Genomic DNA, 13,785 nt, shown 5'->3' with positions numbered 1-13,785 from the left:
GTGATACTAACTGAACATTATTTCTCTCTCTCTCTCTCTCTCTCTCTCTCTCTCTCTCTCTCTCTCTCTCTCTCTCTCTCTCTCTCTCTCTCTCTCTCTCTCTCTTCTCTCTCTCTCTCTCTCTCTCTCTCTCTCTCTCTCTCCAGTTCCTCCCATCTTCCATCGGGTGAGTAACGGTGCAGCAGCCTGGGGTCTGAGAGGAGAGGACGAAGAAGAGGAGGGAGGGGACAGAGATGATGAGATAACTGAGAAGAGAGAGGTGGTCCTGGGGCATCCCATCAGCCTGTCCTGTGAGAGTAACGCCATCCCCTCGCCCCGTCTCAGCTGGTACAGAGAGGGACACAAGCTCTCCACTGCTGACGGAGTGGTACTGCTGCCAGGTGAGATGGGTCCATGCCCTCTAGGTCTAGGATATCAAACCGGTACAATGATCAGTATGGCACTACTGCAGCATCAACTCCACTGTGATCCAATGGGATGCTGTGTTATGTTGTTGTTCTTTAGGTGGGCAGGTGCTCCAGATCCCTCGAGTCCAGCAGGAGGATGCTGGAAAATATACATGTCAGGCGGTGAACGAAGCAGGAGAGGACCGCATGCACTTTGACCTGGATGTGCTGGGTAGGCATGCTTTCTTACTACTTCCTGTCATTCTGTCAACTCATTTTTCAGCGATAGCCTAACAACTATTAAATGTACGAAAAGGCCAAGGAGTCATTTCCTAATGTTTCTCTATGTTGACGTCCTGTTTGCCCAGTTCCCCCAGTGATAACTGGCCAGTTGGATGAGTTCATGCAGGAGATAGGGGCGGTAGTGAACAGTACAGTGGCTCTCCACTGTGACGTGACGGGTCATCCAGCACCAGCAATCTCCTGGCTGAGGGACGGCACACCACTGCACTCCGGACAACACCACAGCATCAGTAAGGACGGGAGACAACTACAGGTCAGAATCCCATTATGACATGGTTGGAACAAAGCAATGCACTGCATATTACAGTGTCAGAACTTCACTTGGTTGAACGTCAACGCCTCCCTGCCTCCCCCCCTCCTCTGCTGGTGTCACTAATATATTATAATGCAATAGAGGGACCTCTGTCACGTGATCGTTTGTGGCCTTTTGTGTCTTTATGTGCTGTACTGTGTGTTTTTATTGATTTGATGTTTATTTTTATTGTAGCACTGAGTTTTTGAAAATATATAAACATGTTTTTTTTAAAGAGGTGTAGGTCTATAGTGTTATTCTGTCTTTCAGGTCCTCAGTGTGCAGGTATCAGACATGGCTGGCTACCTTTGTGTGGCTGAAAACAAGGTTGGAGCAGTGGAAAAGCTCTTCAGTCTAACAGTGCAAGGTCAGATGGAATATAAATGTCATTCAAATACCACATTGAGAGGATTATTTCAATTCACACAGGAAGGACAGGGGTACTTTCTGGTTTCCTGTGAATGTGTGTGTGTTATTGTGAATGTGTGTTATTGTGAATGTATGTGACATGTGATGGTTGATTCCTGTTCCTCTCCAGTTCCCCCAAGGATGGTGGCTGGCAGGGAGGAGGAGGTGAGTGTGATCCAGGGTCACATGGTGTCCCTGCTGTGTGATGTCCAGGCGTACCCTCCTCCAGAGATCACATGGACCAGAGATGGACAGATCCTCCAGTTCAGCATGGGAATCCACATCCTGCCCGGTCAGAGCTAGCTCCTAAACACATTGCCCAGAGCCCATAGCACGCTTCATAACTCCCAGTGTACTCAAATGTCTGATGAAATCACTGTACATAAACTATGCATTGTAATCTATGTATTGTCTGTACTGTAGGAGGTCAGATGCTGCAGCTTCCCCGGGCCAGACTAGAGGATGCAGGACAGTACGTGTGCACTGCCACCAACTCAGCAGGCCAGGACCAGAAGAGCATCCTACTCAGTGTTTATGGTGAGAAACACTACGCTAGTATTGTGCTGCCCTCATCAGTGTCACACTTCACCTACTACAATATCTGGAATAGGATTTACAATTACTATTTTATTCCTGCTGTGGTTTGCAGTCCTGCCCACGCTTGACTCTGAGTCAGGGGTCGTGACCCCTCAGATGGGCTCGTCTGTCACTCTGCGCTGTGAGGCTCGGGGGATCCCGGAGCCTGAGGTCACATGGTACAGGAACGGGCTACAGCTGGCAGCTGGGAATGGACTGAAGGTGGACCAGCAGACACTGGAGATCATGGGAGTGCAGGTAAACACACTGTCATCACCTTCAGTTTGTGCTACTCTAACTGTCTCAAGCATTAGCACTGATAACTGAGGGCATGAGATTAACCCTGTTTTAAGTATCAAAGTGAAACACTGTTGTTCTGTTTCACACTATCTATGGTTCATGGTCCATAGATGGCTGATGGTGGAATCTACACCTGCAAGGTGTCCAATGTGGCTGGACAGGTGGACAGGACCTTCCGCTTGACTGTCCATGGTGAGACTTGCCTCCCATGTACCTTCCAATTAGATCTGTTTCTTACATGTGGTAATAGTGGAATATCAGATGTCACAGTATCATGAATCTCATTCTCTCTATGATGTTCCTCTCCTCAGTTCCCCCTGTCCTGGATGGGCCTCTTCATGAGTCTCTCACTCAAAACCTGGGCTCGCATGTCACCTTGTTGTGTGAAGCTACAGGGGTCCCAGTACCTAGCATCACCTGGCTGAAGGATGGCAACCCTATTGGTAAGAGGGGGAAGTTTCATAAATGAACTGTGAAAATTCAGTTTTAACAAGATCACATTTTGACACTTGTATTAATGCTATTGAATGAATGAGACCTCCAGCTGTTGGTTTAGGCTGACCTCGGTGTGCTTTTTTCCTGCCCAGAGAGCAGTCTGCAGTGGCAGTGGTCGGTACGAGGCAACAGACTGGAGCTGGGTCCTCTCACCCTCTCTCACGCTGGGACCTACACCTGTGTGGCCAAGAACAGGGAGGGACAGACTCAGAAGGATTACACTCTCACAGTGCAAGGTAGGCTACAGGCTGTCCACTACACAATCTCCCACCTTTGAAAATTAGATTAAACCCAAGAGAATCACATTTTGTAAGAGAATCCCAACCTTCTGCATGGCCTCTGTTCCACTTTGAGTCAGTGCTGTGAGTCATATTGCTGACCTTTTGTTTCAGTGTCGCCCACGATCCTGGACTCTGGCCACTCGTCTGACCTGAGTGCCCCAGTGGGCGATGATCTGACTCTTGAGTGCAGAGTGACAGGGACACCTGCACCCCACCTCAGCTGGCTGAAGAACGGCGCCACTCTGGAAGATTCAGACCCCCAAAAAATAGAGTGAGTCCGTCTTGCTTACAGTGCAGACTCCAGCCTAGGTCTGTGTACCAGTGTTATGCTCTTAGTAATCACTGATATGCTTGTCTCCTGTGTTACAGCATAGCCCCTGATGGGAGCACTCTAACCCTGCTACGGCTCAGGCCTGAGGACTCTGGGACGTACACCTGTCTGGCTGTCAGCGCTGCTGGCCAGGAGAACAAGATCTACACCCTCTTTGTACTGGGTCTGTTGTCTTTTATCTACCTGTTGATCAAAAATATGTCCTAACTTAATTGGTACTGATCTTCCCAGAAGTTTTTTAGATTCTAGGTAACAATGATTTTGTAATGCCCCTCAGTACCCCCTTCTATCTCGGGCGAGACTAGCGCCCCCAGAGAGGTGCAGACCACCCAGGATAGTGTGGTGACACTGGAGTGCCAAGCAGCGGGAAACCCTCCACCTCAGATCAGCTGGCTGAGAAATGGACGCTCCCTGCTCCTGTCTCCCCGTACCCGCCTTCTCTCAGCAGACGCTGTACTTAGGTAAGGTTCTACACATGTCAAATGTCAAGTTTGGTTCGTCTCTCACAAAAATGCCTTAATGAAGGATAATGTTTTAGAAAGTGTGTTGGAGCTGTGTACATGCCCTGTGTGTGTGTAGGATTTCTCCAGTGCAGCTGGCAGACTCTGGGATATATACATGTGTGGCACGCAGTCGCGCTGGCCTCGCCGAGCTCAACTTTGACGTACAGGTTCAAGGTACTAACTCCCCATCTCCTTTTGATGCGTACACTACTGATCTGAAGGAGCTGTATATGTGTGTACTGATATCTGTGTATCTGTCTCTGTGTCAGTGCCTCCAGGTGTGGAGCCTGTAGAGTCAGTCACAGTGGTGCGGGGATCCTTGGTGACACTGACCTGTGAGGCACGGGGTGTCCCTCCTCCCTCCCTGACCTGGCTGAAGGACGGCCAGCCCCTGTCCCTGCACCGTAACCTGCTGTTGGACGGCCAGGAGACACGGCTGCAGCTGCCTGATGTGGGGCTCTCTGACAGAGGCCTCTACAGCTGTGTCGCCAGCAACCAGGCTGGCAGCAGCACCAAGAGCTTCAACCTCACTGTGTTGGGTGAGCAGACAGAACAAACATTCTCCATTCACCCAAACATAACCTACAAACAAATATCATGTTGTCATGTTAGTCATGTTAGTATTTATTTTGTGTTTTAACAATGGTGTCGTTTTGTCCGATACAGAGCCTCCAAAGATCTCCATCTCCAGTTCTCCAGAAGAATTGATGGTAGCTGTGAACACTGCTCTGGAGCTGGAGTGTACTGCCGAGGGCATCCCTCCTCCTACCCTCAGCTGGATCAAGGATGGGCGCCCCTTACAGGGAGATAGTGAGATAGTGCAGGAGGATGGACACTTTCTTAGGATTACCCAAGTGCAGGTGAGTCACAAACCCAATGACACAGCATTTAGTTGACATTCAGACCTTATTGCTGAATTATGATAAACACCAGATAATAACCAGTGATATCTCGGTTGTTAGGTAGAGGATGCAGGTCTTTATACCTGTCTGGCTACCAGCCCAGCGGGCGAGGATGGAAAGAACCACTGGGTCCGGGTTCAAGGTGATACATGCGTTTACTAGCCATACTTGTTGGTCCTGCCAAAAGATGACAAGGTACTTGTCTGATTCTGATTATCAACGGTTGTGTCTCCCTGTTCCAGTTCCCCCAACTCTTCTTGGCTCTGATGATGTCAGATTGTTGTCAGTCCCAGCCAAAGGACACCTGACTATGGAGTGCCAGGCTGACCTTGCACCTGACATAGAATGGTACAAGGACGACGTGAGACTACAGGTCAGACTGGACGTCAGGGTGGCAGGAATCAAAATACATGGTGTTATATAATTTTATTGACTCTGTCTCTGTTTCTGTTTCTGTCTCTCTCTCCCTTTCTCTCCTGGTTCCAGCTGGGGGGTCGCATCCAGAGGCTTGCCGGGGGTCAGTACCTGGAGATCCAGAATGTTAGGCCTCAGGACAGTGGCCAGTACAGCTGTGTGGTCACCAACATGGCCGGAAGCACCAGCCTTTTCTTCACTGTGGAGATCCTCTGTGAGTTGATGAGTTAAACAGAGGATTGGGATCATGCATTCGGTGAATTTAATTTACATTGAACAAAAATATAAACGCAACATGGAACAATTTCAAAGATTTTACTGAGTTACAGTTCATAGGGAAATCAGTCAATTTAAATAAATTCATTAGGCCCTAATCTATGGATTTCACATGACTGGTCACAGATACTTAAAAAAATGTTTAGGGGCATGGATCAGAAAACCAGTCAGTATCTGGTGTGATCACCATTTGCCTCATGCAGCGTGACACATCTCCAGGATGTTGATTGTGGCCTGTGGAATGTTGTCCCACTTCATTTCAATGGCTGTGTGAAGTTGCTGGATATTGGCGGGAACTGGAACACACTGTTTTACAAGTCGATCCAGGGCATCCCAAACATGCTCAATGGGTGACATGTCTTGTGAGTATGCAGGCTATGGAGGAACTGGGACATTTTCAGCTTCCAGGAATTGTGTAGAGATCCTTGCGACATGGGGCCATGAAACATGAGGGGATGGCGTCGGATGAATGGCACAACAATGGGCCTCAGGACCTCGTCACGGTATCTCTGTGCATTTAAATTGCCATCGATAAAATGCAATTGTGTTCAATGTTCGTAGCTTATGCCTGCCAATACCATAACCCCACCGGCACTATGGGGCACTCTGTTCACAACGTTGACATCTGCAAACCTTACACGTGGTATGCGGTTGTGAGGCCGGTTGGACATATGGCTTATGGTAGAGTAATGAACATTAAATTCTCTGTCAACAGCTCTGGTGGACATTACTGCAGTCAGCATGCCAATTGCACGCTCTCTCAAACCTTGACACATCTGTGGCATTGTGTTGTGTGACAAGAGTGCACATTTTAGAGTGGCCTTTTATTGTCCCCAGCATAAGGTGCACCTGTGTAATGATCATGCTGTTTCATCCTCTTCTTGATATGCCATACCTTTCAGGTGGATGGATTATCTTGGCAAGGGAGAAATGCTCACTAACAAGGATGTAAACAAATTTCTGCACAAACTTTGAGAGAAATAAGCTTTTTTGTGCATATGGAACATTTCTGGGATCTTTTATTTCAGCTCATGAAACATAGGACCAACACTTTACATTTTGCGTTTATATATTTTTTCAGTATAATTAATATATATGTGTATATACAGTATATGCAATCTCCGTAGACAAACATTGGCAGTAGAATGGCCTTACTGAAGAGTTCAGTGACTTTTAATGTGGCACCATCATAGGATGCCACTTTTCCAACAAATCAGTTTCCAACTATTTTTGCCCTGCTGCTAGTGCTGCCCCGATCAACTGTAAGTGCTGTTATTGTGAAGTGAAAATGTCTTGAAGCAACAACGACTCAGCCGCGAAGTGGTAGGCCACACAAGCTCACTCTTGGCATTCTCTCAACCAGCTTCGCCTGGAATGCTTTTCCTACAGTCTTGAAGGAGTTCCCACATATGCTGAGCACTTGTTGGCTGCTTTTCCTTCACTCTGCGGTCCAACTCATCCCAAACCATCTCAATTGGGTTGAGGTTGGGTGATTGTGGAGGCCAGGTCATCTGATGCAGCTCTCCATCACTCTCCTTCTTGGTCAAATAGCCCTTACACAGCCTGGAGGTGTGTTGGGTCATTGTCCTGTTGAAAAACAAATGATAGTCCCACTTAGCGCAAACCAGATGGGATGGGATGGCGTATCGTTCCAGAATGCTGTGGTAGCCATGCTGGTTAAGTGTGCCTTGAATTCTAAATAAATCACAGACAGTGTTGCCAGCAAAGCACCCTCACACCTCCTCCTCCATGCTTCAGGTTGGGAGCCACACATGCAGAGATCATCCGTTCACCTACTCTGCGTCTCACAAAGACACGCCGGTTGGAACCAAAAATCTCAAATTTGGACTCATCAGATTAAACCTTCATCCATTTGAACGTGTGTTTTCTTTTATTTTTCGCCTCAGTGCCACCAGTCATCAGAGAGAGCAGCTCTGAGGTCACTGCACATATCAGGCAGGATGCAGTCCTGCCCTGTGAAGTAGAGGGGGAAACCTCACCTAGGGTCATGTGGAGGAAAAATGGCATCCCTATAGATCCTGACAATAACAAGTAAGGACTTACTGCTTTTGTTCCAGCCACTTAACTTAGGCTATAGAGGTTGTTGGGATACTGTCTTTATACAGATGGGTAGATAGTCCAGTTAGCTGATTGATTGCGTGTGTCCCAGGTACACCATGCTGTCTGAAGGCTCTCTGCGAGTAAAGGCTGTTCAGCTGAGTGACGCTGGCCGCTACTACTGCACCGTGTCCAATCAGGCCGGATCAGATCACAGTGGGATGGACTTACGTGTGTTAGGTAAATACAACTCAGAGAATTACAGAATCACACCATAACACGGTATATTTACGTTTTTACATGAACATTTAGGACATTTAGTAGACATTATCCAGAGTGATTTTCAGCCACTGCATTACAGTCAGTGCCTTACAGTCAAATGTGTTTGTATGCCATACATATCTGTATGTCATTCCTTATGACTCCATGTTGTGTCCCTGTAGTGGGTCCCTCGATCAGCCCTGGTCCTTTCAATGTGACGGTGACCACAGGGGTGAGAGCCGTACTGAGCTGTGAGACCACAGGTATACCGGCCCCTAAAGTCACCTGGAAGAGGAACGGTACTCCACTAGACCCCAACCAGCAGCCTGGCACATACAAGTAAATGAAGAAGAAGGACCTCTCCTGTGTGAATTATAACACAATGGACATAATCCAAATGGATTCATTCTGAAGTATTGCCTTTAACTTTTTTTTTTTTTTAAGGTTACTCTCCTCTGGATCTCTGACAATTTCCTCTCCATCCAATCAGGATGAGGGATACTTTGAATGCACAGCAGCCAATGAGGTTGGAGAGGAGCGCCAGGTCATTGAGGTCATCCTACAAGGTATTGTTGCTTTGAGGTCCTACTCAGACGTTTGTAGACTGCCCTTTCATCTCACATACAGCAGAACAGACTGAGATTTCTCTCTGTCCCTCAGTCGCTCCAACCATTGAAGATGACATTACAACAGTCACTGCTATCAAAATGGCCCCTGTGGTGCTGCCATGCCATGCACAGGGCATCCCAGAGCCCACTGTCAGCTGGACCAAGAGTGGAGCCAAGCTGGGCTCCCGGGGAGGGAGTTACCGGGTCCTGCCCACAGGTAGGTACACTTGCTGCTCAGAGGGTAACATGGTGCTGTTGCCATCAGTGATCCTGTCATGTTAGTACTTTGGTGTTCATTGTTGTGTTACTGTACTCTTTGGATCCAGGAGTTCTGGAGATCACAGCTGCTACCCCCAGTCATGCAGGGAGGTACACTTGCTCTGCCCGGAACCCTGCAGGAGTGACGCACAAACACATCACTCTCACAGTGCAAGGTGGGTCCTCAGGGGGATTGTTGTTAAGGTTATAAAGTAATGGTTCATGTTTTTGCTTTGTAACTCTCTTATGTCTTCATTTTACAGTTGAATAATCTGTGTGTGATAAACCATGTTAATGGGTTTGCCCTCTCCCACTCAGAGCCCCCGGAGATCAGGCCTATGACAGAGGAAGTACAAGTAGTGTTGCATCATGGGACGGTTCTGCCTTGCGAGGTGCAGGGTTTCCCTCGACCCTCCATCACCTGGCAACGAGAGGGTGTTCCCATATCAGCTGGTGAGAGTGCCCTCTTTGGACACTTGATAAGAAATCAAGCCATTATATAACACAATAGTCATTTATAGTCTGCTGTTTCTCAATAGGGATGTCTTCCTTCCATGGCTCTTCAGGTCACAAACTGGCTCTCCTCTCAAACGGAGCTCTGACGTTCTCTCGGGTCACTCTGGGTGATGCGGGCACCTACCAGTGTCTGGCACAGAATGAAGCTGGCACAGCAATAGGAAGGACACGTCTAGTACTGCAAGGTAACACACTACATTTCTACAGAGCACAGACATGTTGTTCAAACAGCATGGAGACACTTGTTGATACTTAGATGAATGTGTGGGCCTCAATAGTGAAAGGTACTATGTGTCTTCATGTTGCTCCAGTTCCCCCAGTGCTGAGAGTTCCTCGTGAGGAGTACACAGCAGTCCTGGGCCAGCCAGTGAGCCTGGAGTGTTTGGCAGACGGACAGCCCCAGCCGGAGGTGTCCTGGCAAAGGGAGCGCAGGCCCCTCACAGAGGGGGCACACGTACAGCTCTTTGCCAATGGCACCCTGAGGATCGCAGCCACACAACGCAGTGATGCTGGCCTGTACACCTGCTCAGCCAAAAACCTTGCTGGCAGGGCCAGCCATGACATGAGGCTTGTCATAATGAGTGAGTGTGATATGAGGTCAATATGACACTTAGGTTTAACCTTGATTTAACCTGACATTAGGAATAACAGTGTCTCATGGAACAGAGTTACTGATCTGCCAGTAATAAACTGACTCTGTCTTTCTTCTAGTCCCGCCCATGATTCCTGTTGGTCAGCCGGAGTTGTCCGTCATCCAGGGCTTCCAGGCCTTGTTGCCCTGTGCGGCTCAGGGTTCACCAGAGCCCAGGGTGTCATGGAAGAAGGATGGTAACATTGTTCCCAGCCTGCCTGGCAAATTCACCGTGTTGCGATCAGGAGAGCTGATCATTGAGAGGGCAGAGGTCAGAGATACATTTCTGTTTTACATTGCGTTATAATGAAGGTGGTTCAGGTGAAGGTCACTGATCAACGTTTTTGCCCTTGTAGCCAGATGATGGTGGTGTGTTCACCTGTGTGGCCACCAACACAGCAGGCGCTGTGAGACAGGACACCCGCCTGTCCGTCAACATCAGACCCGCCTTCAAGGAGTTACCTGCTGACGTGACCATGAACAAAGGTCAAAGTCTTAGCTTGTCTTGCCACGCCCAGGGCACCCCTACCCCTGTCATCTCCTGGACCGCTAACAACAGCCCCTATCCAGGTACACCACTGCCCTCCACTGGCTCCATGTTCTGATCGTTATGATGTAGTCGTAGGTACTGTATATAGTAATAGTAGTAATCATCTTGATTACTCCAAACATGTCTCTCTCTCTCAGTTTCCAGTGTGGACGAGGCAGGCAGAAGCTCCTTGGTAATAGAGAATGTGACCTTGAGGGATGCAGGAACCTATGTGTGCCTAGCAGAGAACAGTGTGGGCACCATCAGAGCACTCTCATTTGTCCGCATCAGAGGTGAGTACTTTCAACACCTCATGACCTTAAGACTATTTCTATTTGTATTAGTATTGTTTTATATTCCTTGGTAGGGGTACACTGTTCGTAATGGATGTGTTATGGTCATGTCTCCTTAGAACCACCGGTGTTGAAGGGAGAGGCCCACACCTCTCAGACTGTGTCCCAGAGTGGCACTGCCATGCTGGACTGTCCTGTCCATGGAGACCCCAGTCCGGTCCTCCGCTGGGTCCATGACGGCAGACCCCTTCTCCGCTCCCTTCGCCTGCAACCTCTCCATAATGGCTCCTTGGCCATCTACAGCATCACGGTAAACACAACCCTCCACCTGTCCTATCAGTCTCCCTCAGAAATCTATTTATCCAGTGTTAGTTTAATTTGAGAGTTCATATCTTGAGAGTAAAAAATGCCTATAAAAACAAAAAGAAAGTAGGCTTACACAAGAAATGAGAGTGAGAGGATGGACCACTGACTGCAGTCAATCTGCACTCCATTTGCAGTCCTGAGTCATGGAACATTGTGTGACCTAACTGCAGTGTGCCAGTCTGGCCAGTCAGATTGTAGTGAGCTCATTCTAAAAAGCCAACAGTATTAGCTAGAGAGGGAAAGAGGGAGCTCAGAAATTGATGTTCCCAGGCTCTCACTGTTGTGTTCTGTGTCTATAATTTTGTTAACTTTTTTAACTCTGTAATTGATGCTGTAATTGTACGCCCTGCAGCTAAAACTCTCTCAAAGACAAATGGTTCCCCTTCCTACAGAGTGCTCTAATGTGATACTTCCTCTCTCTCTGGTGTCATAATGACACTTACTGCAAACAAGCTAATGGAAAAAACTTAAATTCCCTTTTAGAAAATGTCAGCTTTTAAATGCCTCAATGAGGGATGAAAGTTCCATTAAATATCTGAAATAACATAAAAATTATAAAAGCACTCCGTGGAATGTAAGGCAAATATGTTTACCACTGGAGAAATGTCACTAAATGACATTGTTATTTGGAAGAGTGACAGGATGAGGGTCCTGAACAGCATATCAACCCTCATATTTCAGAAGAACGATGATAACGTGTTTATGCCCTAACATGTATATCTGTGTCAGAGAGAAGATGCAGGGGAGTACCAGTGTGTGGCTGAGAGTGAGGCTGGAGTCGCTGAGAGGACCATTTCTCTCAAAGTACAGAGTGAGTGATGTGGAGCATGAACACAGTCACACAACCTCTATTTCCAAATGCTGGCCTTCATTCAAACAATCCGGAATCAACATACACCCAAGCGGCCCAGGGTACCAAGCTCCCCATCAGAGTCTGGAGTTAGGTCACCTGCAGACAAAAAGGCTGATATGGAGGATGTAATTCTGGGAGAAGTGGAGTAAAGTCCCCCTAATTAGCCATCCAGACTGAATGGTGGAACATGAATGATTGAAATAATCTACATTTGAGTAGTCTATAATATCTGGGTCAGAGAAGGACATTCTGTGTATGTAACCATAACCTCTGTCGGTAACATGGCTTTTCAAGAGAATGAGCAGTCTGCAGATAATAACATTTTAATGCCAACTCTTGATACATGTCCCAAACAAAAGCCACCTTCGAGACAGAAACTCAGTATCCTTAACGCAGGTATTAGAAAACATTGTACCATGAAACCTTTTCAAAACGTTAACCAGGCTTAAATCCTCTGGGACCCTCGTTCCAAGCCTAGAGGAATATTGGGAGGTCATCTGAATATTCGTAGAACATTTATTGAATGACTCTAATCTTGATTTGTTCTGTTTCTCTGAGAAATGTCTGAAGAAATCTTCTCCTATTTCTACCTTTAGTGTCCCTGGATATTCCATATTCAGGAAGGACAGGGGAGAGGGCATAGGGGGTGGATTGCTTTTGTACATGAAAGATAACTTTAAATGTAATCGTATCATATGGAAACATGTCAATGACCTTGAATGTATGGGGCTGAATGTCTTCCTCTCCCCTCATACTTCTCTCACTATTATTGGATTATATCGACCACCAACATCTGATATCTTGTTTTATGACCATCTAAATGCCATGCTCAAAGAATGTGATCATATTAAGGACATCATCTTCATGCGCAATTTCAATATAAACTGGAAAAAACTCAGAGATCACAGACTATTTCAACCTGACTCAAATAATACAAGGTCCAACCAGAGTAACACAGTCATCTCATACTCAATTCATCTGGTGTTTACTAACAGATCTGATCGAATAACTAAGTCCACTGACTTACTAACTGGCATATCTGACCACAATGTTACATTGGTGGTTAGAAAGATCACTAAAAATAGATTTATGAACCATATTAATGTGCAACAGTAAGATAAAGATATCCCGAAAAGTGAGCAGAGTCAAAGTCAAATTGACTGGTCTGATATGTTAAGCAATCCAGAGTCTGGATACAGAACATTTCTGTCAGCCATTGATAAAGTGGATACCTCTTTTACTTGGAAATGTTACGTTAAGCCAAGGAAAGCCTCTCTACCATGGCTCAACGAGGACCTCTGACTTGGAAATGTTACGTTAAGCCAAGGAAAGCCTCTCTACCATGGCTCAACGAGGACCTCTGACTTGGAAATGTCACGTTAAGCCAAGGAAAGCCTCTCTACCATGGCTCAACGAGGACCTCTGACTTGGAAATGTCACGTTAAGCCAAGGAAAGCCTCTCTACCATGGCTCAATGAGGACCTCTGACATGGAAATGTCACGTTAAGCCAAGGAAAGCCTCTCTACCATGGCTCAACGAGGACCTCTGGAGGCAGATGAGAGAACGGGATCTTTCCTTGAAAAAAGCACTGAAGCCTGGTCAGAATGATGGCAGACATATATTTACAGCACTGAGAAATAAGGTGATAAGGATTATAAAAAAAGCAAAAGCAGAGTTCTTTCTTAGAGTGATCAATGAAGTAAAAATAAATGAAAACGTGATTTGGGAAAATTTCAACAAACTAACAGGGAGAGGAGCTGAAAAAAACCCATTCTGAATTAAAGGTTAATGGGATTCTAATTCAAGACTGTCAGGGAACTGGCTCAAAGATTTTCAACCATGACCCCAGTTCTCACTCCCATAGATAATAATAAACCAATATTCACAATTACTGAAATCTCAGCATCAGCAGTGGACAGTATTATTGTCTTTTCAGGAGCTCTA

General features: G+C 46.7%; 1 protein-coding gene across 1 annotated transcript in view; it reads left to right on the top strand.

Moving 5' to 3' along the window:
- The window catches only part of LOC139545482 (hemicentin-1-like), a 79,054-nt gene that overhangs the window by 52,143 nt on the left and 13,126 nt on the right, over positions 1 to 13,785 (top strand). Inside the window, exons 34-66 of the mRNA XM_071353295.1 lie at positions 147 to 380; positions 505 to 618; positions 755 to 942; positions 1,252 to 1,348; positions 1,520 to 1,681; positions 1,813 to 1,926; positions 2,039 to 2,223; positions 2,376 to 2,457; positions 2,577 to 2,708; positions 2,853 to 2,996; positions 3,153 to 3,312; positions 3,411 to 3,535; positions 3,650 to 3,833; positions 3,952 to 4,049; positions 4,145 to 4,414; positions 4,542 to 4,735; positions 4,838 to 4,919; positions 5,020 to 5,150; positions 5,264 to 5,405; positions 7,375 to 7,519; positions 7,638 to 7,765; positions 7,969 to 8,125; positions 8,231 to 8,352; positions 8,447 to 8,611; positions 8,721 to 8,828; positions 8,971 to 9,105; positions 9,219 to 9,353; positions 9,480 to 9,749; positions 9,880 to 10,070; positions 10,156 to 10,369; positions 10,487 to 10,621; positions 10,741 to 10,931; positions 11,717 to 11,798. Coding sequence (XP_071209396.1) covers positions 147 to 380; positions 505 to 618; positions 755 to 942; positions 1,252 to 1,348; positions 1,520 to 1,681; positions 1,813 to 1,926; positions 2,039 to 2,223; positions 2,376 to 2,457; positions 2,577 to 2,708; positions 2,853 to 2,996; positions 3,153 to 3,312; positions 3,411 to 3,535; positions 3,650 to 3,833; positions 3,952 to 4,049; positions 4,145 to 4,414; positions 4,542 to 4,735; positions 4,838 to 4,919; positions 5,020 to 5,150; positions 5,264 to 5,405; positions 7,375 to 7,519; positions 7,638 to 7,765; positions 7,969 to 8,125; positions 8,231 to 8,352; positions 8,447 to 8,611; positions 8,721 to 8,828; positions 8,971 to 9,105; positions 9,219 to 9,353; positions 9,480 to 9,749; positions 9,880 to 10,070; positions 10,156 to 10,369; positions 10,487 to 10,621; positions 10,741 to 10,931; positions 11,717 to 11,798 — 5,016 coding nt within the window. The remainder of the gene's footprint in view (positions 1 to 146; positions 381 to 504; positions 619 to 754; positions 943 to 1,251; positions 1,349 to 1,519; positions 1,682 to 1,812; positions 1,927 to 2,038; positions 2,224 to 2,375; positions 2,458 to 2,576; positions 2,709 to 2,852; positions 2,997 to 3,152; positions 3,313 to 3,410; positions 3,536 to 3,649; positions 3,834 to 3,951; positions 4,050 to 4,144; positions 4,415 to 4,541; positions 4,736 to 4,837; positions 4,920 to 5,019; positions 5,151 to 5,263; positions 5,406 to 7,374; positions 7,520 to 7,637; positions 7,766 to 7,968; positions 8,126 to 8,230; positions 8,353 to 8,446; positions 8,612 to 8,720; positions 8,829 to 8,970; positions 9,106 to 9,218; positions 9,354 to 9,479; positions 9,750 to 9,879; positions 10,071 to 10,155; positions 10,370 to 10,486; positions 10,622 to 10,740; positions 10,932 to 11,716; positions 11,799 to 13,785) is intronic.

This window comes from Salvelinus alpinus, chromosome 19, assembly GCF_045679555.1.
Source record: "Salvelinus alpinus chromosome 19, SLU_Salpinus.1, whole genome shotgun sequence".
NCBI classification, from domain to species: Eukaryota; Metazoa; Chordata; class Actinopteri; order Salmoniformes; family Salmonidae; genus Salvelinus; species Salvelinus alpinus.
The sequence above is the reverse complement of the archived record's forward strand: the minus strand, read 5'-3'. Positions and strand labels throughout refer to the sequence as shown.